At 34.6% G+C, this 14,282-nt stretch overlaps 3 protein-coding genes and 1 long non-coding RNA gene across 10 annotated transcripts; 3 read left to right on the top strand and 1 right to left on the bottom strand.

Moving 5' to 3' along the window:
- Positions 1 to 79: 79 nt before the first annotated feature.
- Positions 80 to 2,528, top strand: LOC7471953 (glycolipid transfer protein 1). 7 transcript variants are annotated; one of them, XM_024594207.2, is made up of 8 exons: positions 80 to 279; positions 462 to 509; positions 768 to 905; positions 1,223 to 1,278; positions 1,396 to 1,526; positions 1,637 to 1,772; positions 2,035 to 2,166; positions 2,280 to 2,528. In XM_024594207.2, exons 3-8 carry the CDS (start codon positions 788 to 790, stop codon positions 2,310 to 2,312), a joined length of 606 nt encoding a protein of 201 aa, XP_024449975.1. In that variant the 5' UTR covers positions 80 to 279; positions 462 to 509; positions 768 to 787; the 3' UTR covers positions 2,313 to 2,528. The 7 variants fall into 7 exon arrangements, with proteins under 7 accessions (XP_024449975.1, XP_024449972.1, XP_024449974.1 ...); XM_024594204.2 differs by having other exon boundaries at positions 81 to 279; positions 462 to 599; XM_024594206.2 differs by having other exon boundaries at positions 81 to 279; positions 445 to 509.
- A 2,257-nt stretch (positions 2,529 to 4,785) lies between these two features.
- Positions 4,786 to 6,972, top strand: LOC18096120 (CRIB domain-containing protein RIC6). The gene is made up of 5 exons (XM_006386152.3): positions 4,786 to 5,197; positions 5,355 to 5,497; positions 5,620 to 5,723; positions 5,902 to 5,998; positions 6,228 to 6,972. Exons 2-5 carry the CDS (start codon positions 5,437 to 5,439, stop codon positions 6,731 to 6,733), a joined length of 768 nt encoding a protein of 255 aa, XP_006386214.3. The 5' UTR covers positions 4,786 to 5,197; positions 5,355 to 5,436; the 3' UTR covers positions 6,734 to 6,972.
- A 129-nt stretch (positions 6,973 to 7,101) lies between these two features.
- LOC127905013 (uncharacterized) lies at positions 7,102 to 9,132 on the top strand. Its single transcript, XM_052450777.1, has 2 exons — positions 7,102 to 8,250; positions 8,457 to 9,132. Exons 1-2 carry the CDS (start codon positions 8,129 to 8,131, stop codon positions 9,130 to 9,132), a joined length of 798 nt encoding a protein of 265 aa, XP_052306737.1. The 5' UTR covers positions 7,102 to 8,128.
- Positions 9,133 to 9,521: 389 nt separating this feature from the next.
- LOC112325741 (uncharacterized) lies at positions 9,522 to 12,543 on the bottom strand. Its single transcript, XR_002979647.2, has 3 exons — positions 12,177 to 12,543; positions 12,020 to 12,093; positions 9,522 to 9,680 (listed from the first exon to the last, which is right to left on the bottom strand). It is a non-coding gene; the product is annotated as an uncharacterized LOC112325741 (long non-coding RNA).
- Between the last annotated feature and the right edge of the window lie 1,739 nt (positions 12,544 to 14,282).

The raw sequence follows: 14,282 nt of genomic DNA, 5'->3' as shown, positions 1-14,282 counted from the left end.
TATCATGCCAGTCATTTAAAATCACATTGGCCACAAAGTTAAAATGATTTTGAATTGATCGATCAAAACTGAGTCAAATGAAAAAATAAAATAAATTACGGCAAACAGTTCCGAACTCCCGTAGACTAGGGAATTAGTTTTTGTTTTCTCATTAAACTATGTGGCTAAGTAGCTCTTGAACGCCGTGGTTTCAATCGATCTCACATTGACAACTGAAATAACGGTATTTCTATCTTCCGTTTTCGCACAGATTCTGACCTCGGCATCTCATATTCACAGGTGATTAATTCGTGTTTAGTACTATATTACGGAGCATTAATCAGTTCCTCTTTTTCATGTTTGACAGCATTAATATATATATTAACATCAGTCCATCACATAATCTTTCATAATCAATCAATTCTGTTAAGAATTTTATTCATTTTTCAATGGTGTATTTGCAAGCCAAAAATCAAACACAGGATCCTGCAGTCTAGTGGTGCCCTCTTCTTTTGCTAGGAGAGATCACGGTGAGTTAGAGCTAAAGCATAGTTTTCCAACTACAATGAAGAAGGATGAGATTTGGGTGGTGAAATTTGCTAAATAATCCCTCTGTCGTTGTAAGAAGAAACGAAATTAATATACCCTTTTCTTTTCTTTCCCTTTTAGATTGTAGCTTGTGATAACTGCATGTAGTCAATGCCTATCAAGTTTATGAATCTTTACACTTGCATATATACCTTAGTTCTATCGATCTAGGGCTAATATATAAGCAACTTGGTATGCAGCTAACAAGTATAGTGGAAGAATGGAGGGAAATGTGTTTGCTGAAGCTTTGGAAAAGATGGACCATGTTAAGTCTCCCGAGGGAGAAATTCTTGCCAAGCCTTTTTTGGATTTGTGCAAAACAGTATTGCCTGTTTTAGGTACATCTTAGTTACTGCTATTTTGTCAGAGACTTGTTGATTTTGCACGCATACCTGCACAATTTCTTTCATATATGCTTGAAACTAAAGAACATGTAAAATACATTGCTTCATTGTTATGTGTTACTTCTTTAATGACTCTCTCTTTCAGCCATGAATATTTGAAAAGAAATTTTGTTTTCCTCCTTGATTTCTGGATGACTGGGAACATGCAAATTTGCTCAACAGCCTTTGCTGGTGTTACAGTTTCGGTTTATTTCATGGAGATACACAGAATTGATCTCTTTGGCCAGTAATGATTGCTTCTATGCTTGCAGACAACTTTGGACCAGCCATGGGACCTGTAAAATCTGACATTGGTGGTAATATATCGGTAAGATGATCCCTTTTCTATGCAGCTGCTGTAAATGCTTTTTCTGTGTCAATAGCTATTTTCTGCAGAAGAAACTGATCAATATCACATTCTTCACTCTTCTTTTTCTTGTTGCAGAGGCTGGAGACTAGGTATTTGTCCAATCAATCAGAATTCAATTACTTGTACAGGATAGTACAGTCAGAAATTGAATCGAAAAAGGCTAAATCTTCATCCAGTTGCACAAATGCTTTACTTTGGCTGACAAGGTTAGCACTAACACCGTATTTTATTTGGAAAAATTACCGTTTTTTGTCTGTCAGGAGTGTGCAATTTCTTATGTTTCATGTTTGAGACAGTATATGTTTGACTTCTATAGGGCCATGGATTTCTTGTCAGAACTGTTCCGCAACTTAATGGTGCATCCGGACTGGAGCATGTCACAAGTTTGCACTGATTCATACGACAAGTCCCTGAAAAAATGGCATGGCTGGCTGGCTAGTTCAAGTTTTAGCGTAAACACTTGTAGCATCAATGTTCTTGATTTTGATATATGGTTCTATTGGCATAAGTTGCATGCATGCTTTCTTCTTCTTTTATTGCATCTAAAAATGCATATGCAACTGTAGAACTTTTGTGAAAGAAATTTCTAGTGAAAATGTTCTCTATTTTGTTTTAAATTTTCTTGAAATAAGATACAATTGCACTAAATCTTAATGCATTGTACATTTCACTACTGGTTTTCATTGTTATTGAAATCCAATCAACTGGATGCAGGTTGCCTTGAAGTTGGCTCCGGATAGGAAGAAGTTTATGAGTGTAGTGGGTGTCAAAGGAGATGATGTTTCTGACATTGAAGATTTCTGTGGAAGGTTCTCACCTTTATTGGAAGAGAATCACAAGTTCCTCGTAAGATTTAGCAAATAAATTATTGGTTTTAACGTTTGAGGTTTGACTGGACTTGCATTAAGCATCCCGTGGTTTTGTGTTTGCGCTGATACACGATTTCGGACCTGCTGCAGGCTAGTGTTGGAATGGACAATTTGAAAGCTTGATGAGCCATAGTCAATGGTGATTGAAGTTCGTCAGGACCTTGAATTATTGTTTGCTTGGATTTTTTTTAATTTCTTTGATTCTTTCCAGTTTTAGTTGATCACCTCCTCAGGAAGTTTGATCACATTTTGCCCTGGTATTTGCAATTTTTAGTGATAGCAAATTCACCATTTCATTTTATTATCCTCATTGAAATGTGATTTCTTGACATTCTCTCTTGATTCCTGAATCCTGATCACTACAACACCTACATGAAATAATTTTTATGTAACCTGTATATCCGTGGTTCTTAAAAAAGCCAAGAAAAAAGGGCCGTGAAGAGTTTATCTTAAAGAATGAGCAATATTTTAGATCAAGCATCACGAAAAAAGAAACAAATATACAGAGAAGGGGGAGATCAGAGTTGATCGAAAATTTGAGAGAGAGGATATGGACTAGCTGCAAATACCCCCATTAATCACATTGGCAAAGATAGAACAGTTGTATTTATAGAATTAAATGTGATGATGTCTCAAAATCTAAAATATGTAAATAAAATGTTATTTAGTGTTTGAGAAAGTGGTTAATTCAAGTATTTGGATTTCTTTTTTCTTAACATAAGGAATTTCAAGTTTATGATAGAAGCTTGAGTACCTGCAAAAAAAGTTCCAATCGGGAGATTTAAAGACCATCTGATGATAAAGTCGGTATATTTATAGGAAATATAATAATTGACTTAAAACAATAAATGACTTAAAAGAGCTTTAAATTCAAAGAATAAAGATATTTGTTCTTAAGTTTTTAGTTGGTTAATGCTATGAAATCTATATATCCGTATCTTAAGAGATAAAAAGTTCTGACCTTTTACCTGGATGGTTCAGGGGGTATTTATACTCTTTGAACCTTGTCATTTTTAGAGAAGGGAAAGAATGAAAAGTCCTCTGTTTTCGGCAACATTAATGAGAGACAAATATCTCTTACATATCATTAATGAGATAGTACATATGATAGGTCCCTTCAAAGATCTTATATACACCTATGAGTATAGACATGACAGTTTATCATATCTTTAATATTTTTATTGTAGAGGATCGTTCAAGATCAGACATATAGCTTTAGAACTTGGTAATGTCCAAGTTTTTTGGGTCTGACATGCTTGTCAGACCCACGTTACCTTAGGCTTAGTTGACTATCAATCCCAAATACTATGGGTCTGATATGTTTGTCAGACCCATGTTTATCTTGGACTTGGCTGACTTTTAAGTCTAAGTTTCTTGAGTCTGGCATGCTTGCCAAACTCACGTTACCTTAGACTCTGCTGACTTTCAAGTCCAAATTCCTTGGGTTTGGCGTGCTTGCGAGACCCATGTTATCTTGAGCTTGACTGTTTGCTAAGTTCAAGTTCATTGGATCTAGCGCATGCTTGTTAAACCTATGTTGTTTTGAGCTTGGTTGTCTGTCAAGTCTACGTTCTCTGGGTTTAGTATACTTTGGGTTTGACATGTTTTTCATATCCACGTTACCTTGGAGTTAGCGGACTGTCAAGTTCAAGTTCTTTGGGTATGACATGCTTATCAGATCTACATTAACTTGACTTGGGTGACTGTCAAGTTCAAGTTCTTTGAGTTTGATATGTTCGCCAGATATATATTACATTGGACTCGACTGACTATAAAGTCCATGTTTTTTAGGTATGGTATGTTTGCCAAACCCGCGGTAAATTTTTATTTATAAAAATCTTAATGATCGTAAGAGAAAAGTAAGAGTTTGACAAACAAATCACCTTTAGAATACCGTGAATGAACAACTTGTGTCAAGTTGACACAATAACTTTCAACGTATTATTATCTTTCTTAGTATGAAGCATGGTTCAATTCTTTATAGATTTCATTTCTCGAGGAATACAGAAATTGTAATACGCAAGAGATCGATCTTTTGGGATCCTTCCTTTATTCAAATGGACTTCAAATGGAACGAACAGAGATATAGTCAAATCGATTCCCTAAATGCCTTCTTGGATATTCTTCAATATCCCGGGATTCACATAAGGTGCAAAAGAGATGGATAATCATTTTCTTCCGGTATCTCTTGAGAACCCTACAAGATCCATGTATGTGAGATGGTGTACTTGGCGATTTTTTCTTTCACCCTGCATAAACACTTTGCCCCCACTTCTTAATTGACCTGTTAATTAATTATCTAAACTCTGTTAGCTTATAATGATTAACCATGTACTTCATATTTTAAGCTAGGAGTTAAAATTGATTTGTTCAGAAATTACCCTCAATGCTTAATTATATATGGTATGGACTAGTATGTTTAGAAAAGAAAAGGGACCTAAAAGAACCTTCCGGCCAAAAAAGGGACCCTATATATAGATAGTTGTTTACAGAGGGAATACACAGGCTAACCATTTTCTCATCCGAGTAGTCAGCAGGCACCAGCAAAGTCAACAAGAACCATGCATGCCACCAAAACATATAGCCTTTCATTCATAATAGAATACAGAAGAAAGACTTGTTAAAACCTTCCTAAATTTAGTGTGTTCAGTAATGGCCCATTCCTCTTCATTCCTATACCGAAAACTTCGATCAATTCTTCGTTTTTTGGTTCATGGCCATCGAATTAACACGAGTCTTGCCTTAAACAGCAATTTTATGAGTTACTTTCCCCCCCTCTCATCACCACCACTCTTTCTAGACATTTGTCAAAAAGTTATCTAAGTGTTTTTTTTTTATCATTTTTATCTTAGTTTTCTTTGAATTTCATTTCTTCTTGAAGCTTGAAAATATGCCAAAAATTTCTTGTAGAATTCGATAGTCTGGTTTCTTAATAAGAACTGTAGTTTGAATTCATTGCTGCCATGAGTCTGGTGACTTATCTCATCAAAGCAAGTTTTATTGTCCAAGTATGTTCTTAATCCCATAGTTTTTCATTAATGAATACCCTTTACGCAAATCATTTTATTTATTTTGTATGATAGTTCTTGCCACACAAGATGTATATACTGATATACATGTTCTAACTTGAAAGAAAAAAAAATCTTCTTGCTTTCTGTGTTTCAGATTTGAAGCTTTAATTTGTCATCAACACCTCTCCTACTAAAGGCTAGCTACTTTACAGAAAGTTATTTTTCCAGTTAACCAAATGTCAAACAACAAAATGAAGGGCCTTTTAAAAGGCTTAAGATACATTTCTCAAATATTCGGTATGCAAGTTCTCTCTCTCATGGTGCTTGTGCACCTCTCCAATTCTTGGAAAAATAAACAATGCTATATGATATGTGTTCTTTTCTGGGTGAAACCGATAGAAATTTTAACTGTGTTGCAGATAATGACGGGAAAGAGCCTGAAATGCAGATTGGTTATCCCACAGATGTAAAACATGTTGCCCACATAGGATGGGATGGTCCCTCTATAAATTCACCGAGCTGGGTACATGCTGTTCTTCTCAACTTATTTTGGATCGTGTATGAAAATTGATCATTAATATCACAAACGAAACTAGTTGTAAAGGACATGGAAAAGTTAAGGTTTTTGCAACTTTTATTTTTGTTTCAAAAGAAATAATCTGTAATCCTCATTGAGGCGGTGCTTTGATTTATTTGTGTAGATGACCGAGTTTAAATCTCCACCGGAATTCTCTTCGGCTCCCTTAAGTCTCGATCAAGACTCGAAGGAGGAAGGTTCTGTGAAATGGGTGTCTGAAGGTACAATAGCTTGATTTCTTGCATAGCTTTTTTTTCCCGTTTTGAAAATGGGCTTCGATTAGTTTATAAGTTGGCTTTTGTTTGGTGTTCATGGCAATGTAACATGTTAGCTATCATATTTTGATTTTGTTCCTAACATCTAAATGTTGTGTACCAGCGTTAACAAAAATGAATCATAAAGCTTACCGAATCGTCATTTTGATTATTGTTGACTGATATTGCTCTGCAGGTTCAAGTCGGAAAGGTTCACGGGCACCAAATTCTCCACCAGGGGCGCCTGGTTCTCCAGTAGGATCACAAAATTCCCCAGCTCGGGACTTGCCTGAATTGCCGAAATCATCTAGACGGCGTTCATCGACCGGTACATCAGCTGAATCTCCAAGCAAGGAAAAATCAGATAAACCTAAACAATCTAGGCGGTCTTCACGAAATGGCACCAAAGATTTATTGGATGGTTCTAAAACAAGTCGAAATCACAAGGATCCTAGTGTAGAGAATAAGCCACCCTCAGATTTACCTGAAATACCAAAGAAAACTCGGAGAAAGAAATCGAAAGATGCCTCTGTTGGGGGGTCTTCATCAAGATCAAGATCAAGATCTAAAGTCCCAGCTTCGGAGGGGGATGAGGGATCAGAAATGATATCCAAATCTAGTAACAGTGGTGAGCAAGTTCAAACCAGAGCTTTAAGTCCTTCATGGGATGGTGAAGAGAGTGGATTTAGTGGAATTTCTTGAACATATTGTAATACTAATGTTCTTACATCGGGTAGCTGCTAGAATCTTTAGTTGAAATCAAACCAATCGAGTTCATTTCCTTTTTGTCTCCGTTGACCCTTAAATGATCCTTACGGTAGGTATATCACTCGTAAGAACTGAGAGCTGAGAACCGAATCTCTTTCCTTAACTAGAATAGCTTCATATTTGTTTTTTTGTTTCTTGAACAACACAAGGACAAAAATATGATAGTTACATAACTAGTTTCTCTTCTCCTTTTTTTACCCTTTCCATGGCTGGTCATAAGTAGTTTTGATCATGGTGAGATGATCATTAATTGATAACAGCAACATGTCCTGATATCCTGGGATCAAATAAAATCCTACTCTACCAGACTGATATATATCACGGCAGCGTATATAACAGGAATCACTGGGTATTCTGCAGTGGAGGAGCAGTGCCACAGTGCACTATTGCAGGAATGAGAGGGAGATCAGTGCAGTAAGTGCCAATATCCCTGTCAATTCCAATGCAGTTTGGTTGTTATCCCTATAGGTGATAATTACTACTGTGATCTTCTATTTATATATGAAACAACAAAGGCAACGATGGGTTAGCTTTTCTACAGCCAGCAATGGAATCTCCCACCTCCTCAATCCTGCCTACAACCTCTGCTCTCTCTTGATTTTTCACCTTCAAAAACTCATTTACCTGATATCTCCATTAAGCTAGCCTCAAATAACTATCTTTAATGGAAAGCTCAATCTATTCCAATATTGAGAGGACATAGTCTTCTTGGATATGTGACGAATGGGGTTCCCTGTCTTGAATTAACCATCATTGATGCTGATGGTTCATTGCAACCCAATCTAGCTGCAGCAACTTGGCTTGTATTGGTCAATTGATCCTTGGATGGATCAACAGCTCTCTCCCACGTCATCAATAGTGAATCCTGTCATGATGCTTGGAATGTTTTGGAGACTTTTTATGAAAGTCATACCTAAGGAACTTCTTCTTTAGAGGATTACCTGCACAAAGCCAAGTCTTATTATTTGTATCCTGCGTGGGTTAGGATCTGAGTTTGATCCTATTGCATCAGCACTCAATGCTCGTGACATGTTTCCTTTAAAGTATTGAGTTTTTCACTGAGTTCTTTCACCATTTTTTTTTAATGGGTAAAGTTTTACAAAGTCCAACGGAGAGAAGTACAATAAGTAGGAATTCATTCATTCATAAATATGGATAAGGGAGCGAAGTTGATAATTTTTTTATAAACTTCGAGGATTTTATCGAAAAGAAATAAGTTGTTTGGATTAATCAAGATTCGTTGATGGATTTATTAATTTGAAGTTCCCCAAAAGAACAGGTTTCGGGTTCCAAGTCAAAGATAAACACGGTTTATCGCTCCAGTAGTTTATGGATTCCAAGTCCAACTCCTTTTGCGGATATATAAACTCCGAAGCCACAGTCGAATCATATAAAAGACAATCGCTGGATTACTCTTGTTCAGGAACGGGTTCAAGAGGCTTTTCATACAAGTAAGATTTTTTCACCTCTGATCTTCCATATTGTCCAGTGTGTTCGATCTTAATAATATAATAGAAAAGAAAAAAAGAAATCTACTTTACGTTTGTAAATCACAAAAATACTCAACTTAAAAACCCGCCATCAATTCATTGTTTATAATGAAAATGGGTTCTCGAATAATTATACTTATCTGTGTTGCCCAATCGTTTGCCCCTAGACCAGGTAACCTAGTTTACAGAGCTTGTAACTTGGAGGTACGCATAGAGACACCTATGCAAGGGATGGACAGCATGAGTTTGAAGGGAGACTTGGATGATCATGCAAAGCTGAACACGAGAGATTTGGGTGATGGCAGTACAAAGAGGAAAAATTGGTTTATTCTATTTCACGTGGTGATCATCTTTTCTTTGATCACAATACTGTGGGCAGAAGCTGAATGGAATTCTATGAGAAAGATTATGAGATTACGTATCCATACATTGCCTTTCTTATCTGCAACCTGTCAATGCCTCCCTTTTGTTCTAATGGTGTTGATTTACCTCCTTTATTCTATAGCCTGGTTTGACAGTCTTAAAATAATTCTCCGAGTAACATCCCTCAAAGAATATTTGGATGATTATGCAAATCTGAAAGCAGCGGGAGATTTGGATGATTATGCAAAAAGGAAAAATGAGTTTATTCTGTCTTGTTGGGTGATCGCTTCTTTGTTCGCAGCATGGTTTGGATGGGAATTTACGAAAGAGGTTTCAAATCTCCCTAAATTGCCATTCTTATCTGCATTCTTTCAGTGCATCCCTTATGTTATAGCCGCGTTGATGTACGTCTTTCATTCTATTGTCTTCATTGCTTCTTTTGAAAGAACTCCAAAAGGTGATGCCCTAAAGAATACGTAGAAGATCCACTACTAAAAAATATAGTAATTAGCAACTACCCATTCCGTTGCAAATAAAACTAAAATCCGTCGCTAAAATAATTTAGCAACGGAATCAGCAACGGCAAATATCGAATGCAAATTTGTCGTTGCTGATTTTTTAGCAACAGATAATCCGATGCTGACAAGCCAGCAACGGATTTTCCGTTGCTGATTGAATAATTATTTACAATCAGCAACGGAAAATCCGTTGCTGACTATATTATTTTTATTAAATTAATTTTTTTTATTTATTAAAATGAATTTTAATTTGTTTAATTAATTATTTATGGATAGTTTAAAAGTTGTAGAATATAACCAACATAAATTAATATTAAAAATAATTGTATCACTAATAAAAAATGAAATAAAAATAATATTCATATTATAAAAATTTAGTTAAACTTGCATTAATACAAATAAGTCGAAATACAATAAAAAGAAACAACAAAAGATACAATCGTGGTGCTGGTTGCGAAGACGAACCATGATATTGTGGATCGACACAAGATGCATCAGGATATTTTGAACCTGAAAAAATATAATAACAAACTTTTATTAAACAAATAATTACATAATAATAAGTAATTTTTTTCATACCTGAAAATATAACCTTAATAAATTAATTTTAAGAAATTTCAACTTACTCTATTGTTCCATACAAACAAAGCTCGTTTGATTTTTCTTTTATTACTCTGAATGTTAGCTTTCATCTTCTTGAGTCATCCTAACCGATAGCTTCTACGATTCACATCAAAGTATTTGATTTGCTTGTTTGTCCATTCTAGCCGTGTTTCCGATTTGTTCTTTAGATCAAAATTCATAGCTTCTGTTCTGATTGCTGTAGGGTTTGTGATTTGGTTAGGCATATTTAAGAGTATTTTAAATGTTATTTTTTAAAATATTTTTTATATAAAATTATATTTCATTTATTTATTAATTATACAACAACATCAAAATACTCTAAAAATATATATAAAAAATTAATTTAAAACTCAGCTACTCATCGTTTGCTAGAATAGCTTTCAACAGCTAATCCTGTTCACGATTCGATGTTATAAACATCTACGCACGCAGTAATGATTCAAGACAACACTTGTGGGAATATTTCTTTGCACTATGGGAACATTTCCCAAATAGAACCAGTAGCTGTGATCTTAACATATCCCCGGTGAGAAAATGGCTCATCACGCCAGACAATGCTCACTGCCAAAATCCAGCATTACATTTCTTCAGTTTTCCAAGTCCATCCCATTTGAAATTTAACATTTTTAACTACAATTTTCATGAAAAAATATATTTTAAATTCTATCATTTATTAATGCAAACATCAGCTGAAAGTCAATAAATAAAAAGGTTACAGTTATTGACTTGATGCATAACCACATATTTTTTTTATGAAATTTTCCCCATTCAAGTCAGCTATATTTATGCTAACATCATCACAACTTTACATAATGTTTCAAGTCAACTAAACCAGCAATTTTAAACCCTTTAAATAGAGTTGGTCGAAATCTTTGTCTATGATAAGGGTGGATTTCCTTGTACAATTAATCTATCATCAACTTTTTAAATGTTTCACTTCATACATTCAAACATAAACAAATTTTAATATTTAACTTTGATTTACCAAAATAATCTATCTTGAAATTAATATTAAAAATAATATACTAAAAATATTCATATTAATACAAACTTTATTTCTTTTCATGTGTTTCTTTCTTTTATTCTAGAAACCCTTGGCAATATTGTATCTTTGTATGCTTAGCATCAATTTTGTACATTATATATTAACAAAGGTAACATTTATACATTATATATTTTCTTGAACATATGTTGTTCAATAGCCTGGTATTTTTAATTGTGATTGAACTTCCAATCATGGGATCACGTACAGGAGCATGTTTAATTACTTTAGATATTTTTAAGCTCTTGTTCAATAGCCTGATATTTTTAATAATTTCAGATTTTTTGGTATGTTCTGTTTCTTACCATTTAAGTTAAACCAAAGGAAGAGATGGAACACTTACTGAAGCTTTTTGCACAGAAGTAGTTCTTAATTCATTAAATCCAACGTGGATTGCAAAACACGCTATTATATTCCAGTTTTAAGTTGTTCAGACGTTGACACTCAATTTCACAACATAAATGTAAAAGTAACCCTTTAATAGTCATGTATACTTCTTCCTTTGTTTCTGCTCTTCATTTAGGAAGAAATAGGTTTAACCATGAATTTCTTATTTGTAGTTTATTATAAAAAAATCTCCCTAACAAAGCTAATTCTCTTTGCAAGATCAATATGTTTGGTCAATAATAACTCTAAAACAGAATTAAAATGCCTAAAACATAAAAGAAAAATAACATAAAATCTATGATAACACAAGAAATCCAAACAAAATTAAAAATATATTAGTCAAGCATAATCTTTCAAGCCTCATTTCAGATTATATACATAATGGATGAACCAACAACACAATTTGAACTGGAAAAAAATGGAATTCATGGCTGTTCATATTTAGCCCTCAATTCAGTAATTAACTTTTCCTCATTCTGTTAAAGATTCAAGAAACCTATTGATTAACTGTTCTAAATACACAGCGAAGCACCCAATGAGAATAATCTTATGATACAATTTTCTGTTAACCATGTGGCATTTTTTCTTTATTATGTTTTTGGCAGTGCGGCGGGTGGGGGTTCCTAATTTAGTTATACCCTAAATTTATGCTTGATGATGTATTTCTGTGCAAAAGAGGGAGAGAAACTTGTGTTCATACATACATTTGCACTGACTACAGTTCCTAAATCCTAATTTTATCGAATGAATGGCCTAAAACAATTATTCAAAGCATCGATCAAAAAAACTTTGTTACCTGTGTTCTTGAGTTCTGGGCGAGCAAGATGAAATCTACACGGCAGAAGAACACCTGAGATTGCAGAAGAACACCTGAGGTTGAGAAAGTTAGGTTAAAACTTTTTAACCTAAGTTTAATTGCAACAGAGCAACAAATAAATCGTAAAATTAATTACCTGAATTATTGAGGAAAAGTATGCAACACCCAACCCATTTACAAAGAGTGTGGGTAAATCAAGATGCTCGATGGTGATACTGATGGGTAAAGTGGGATGTCGCCGTGGGTCTGTGTTTTTGGTGGTTTATAAAGAAAGATCGAATCTGTTATGGATATTGGAGACGAATGAGAAGAAGATGAAGAGAAATGTTAGGGACAAAGGAAATCAGATCGATGAAGAGAGAGTGCTAAGTTAATTGTTTTTCTACTGTTCTAGATGTTATCAGGGGACGAAGGGGATGAAGAGATCAGTGCAAGTTAATTAAATTAGCATTATCAGGGGACGAAGGGGTAAAGTGGGATGTTACGTTTCTGAAGGGGAGAGATCAGTGTAAGTTTAGGATTGCTAATTAACGGTTGAGATTGTGAAAGTTAAATACCCTATCAACGGTCTGTATAATTTTAATTTTAAATTAAAATTTAAATATATATATTTTTAATCAGCAACGGATAGTCCGTTGCAAATATTATGTTTTCTTTTGCAACGAATTTTCCGTTACTAAAGTCCGTTGCTAATATTAAAAAAATAATAAATATATAATCTGTTGCAAATCCGTTACTAAATTTAGCAACGGAATTATCCGTTGCTAAAATCAGATGCTAATAATCCTCTTTTTTAGTAGTGATCATGGCGGAAAAGTTTGAAAAGGCATCAACGTTAGAGCCTTCCTTTTTCTTCTTTTTTTTTCCTTCTATACATCCATACTTCTTCCGTTGGAATGCTTAGTTGGAGCATGATATTTTATATTTTTATCTATTTATGCATTTGTAGTTTACGTTTTGATTTCAAGATGATTATTTTCCCTTCTTAATTATCTTGAACTGGGCAATTTACCCAAGTTCTTATGTTTTGTTTCTTGCCATTCATGCCAACTGGTATATTGTGATATAATTACTTCTTATTCCTTTGCATTCAGCAGTTCAATGTGTATCTGATTTTATATAAAAACAATACTATTTCTTTTGTGTAAACGGAGGAGACCCGAACTGGTCTGGAAAACACACCAGTGTAGGAATTTTCCCGGATAATTAACCTATATCCTTGCATGGAGTCTCTCAAGGACGAGGTAAAACCCGTGCCGTTGTTGGAGATGGCTAAGATAGCAGGAAATTCCTGTGTAAACCTGACAACTCTTTTCTACATTGCTGCTAGCCGCATAACCTTGTTTGATTAAAAATAACTTGTTGGTACCTGAAATAGAGAGACTTGAACAAAATTAATCTCTAAATTATAATCCAAATCTCAATTTTTTTTCCCCGAGTGAGTATATTAGAGATTCTCAATTGAGTTTTTCACCAAGTTGTTTCACCATTTTATTTTATTTTTAACTGGGAAACTCTTACAAAGTCAAGGAAGAGAAGTACAATAAGAAGGAATTCATTCATAAGTATGGACAAGGAAGCCAAGTTGATTTTTTATCAAGTAACTGGCACAAGTAAGATTTTCTGCATCTTCCAGTGTTCAGTCTTAATAATAGAAAAGAAATCTACTTTACGTCTGTAAATCACAAAATTCAACTTAAAAACTCGCCATCAATTTGTTGTTTTTAATGAAAATGGGTTCCGAATTAATTATACTTATTTGTGTTGCCCCTGGATTGTCAGTGATAAAACCATGTTACTTACAGAGCTTTTCAATAACTTGCAGGTAAGCATAAAGACGCCGAAGCAAGAGATGAGCTGCGTGAGTTTGGAGGGAGATTTGGATGATCATGCAAAGCTGAACGCTAATGGTGTTCTGTATTTCGTGGTGATCCTTTCTTTGTGCACAGTAATGTGTGCTAAAGCTGGATGGGATTATACAAAAAGAGATTTTGAAATTACGTTCCATAAATTGCCATTCTTGTCTGCAATCTTTCAGTGCTAATGGTGTTGACGTGCCTCCATTTTTTCCGAGGGAAAAAGAACATCCAAGAGAGGCCGAAAAATTGCAAACAAACCAAAACAGTTGGCCAAAACCAACCACCTCCTTTAGAATCAGCCACCTTCAGCGCAAAATGAGTGACAAATCGTCCAGATAAAACCAAATTTCCAATCCCACCAAATTCTGCTCCACCTCTCCTAA

This window comes from Populus trichocarpa, chromosome 2, assembly GCF_000002775.5.
Source record: "Populus trichocarpa isolate Nisqually-1 chromosome 2, P.trichocarpa_v4.1, whole genome shotgun sequence".
Lineage (NCBI taxonomy): Eukaryota > Viridiplantae > Streptophyta > Magnoliopsida > Malpighiales > Salicaceae > Populus > Populus trichocarpa.
This window is presented reverse-complemented; position numbering and strand designations above follow the sequence as displayed.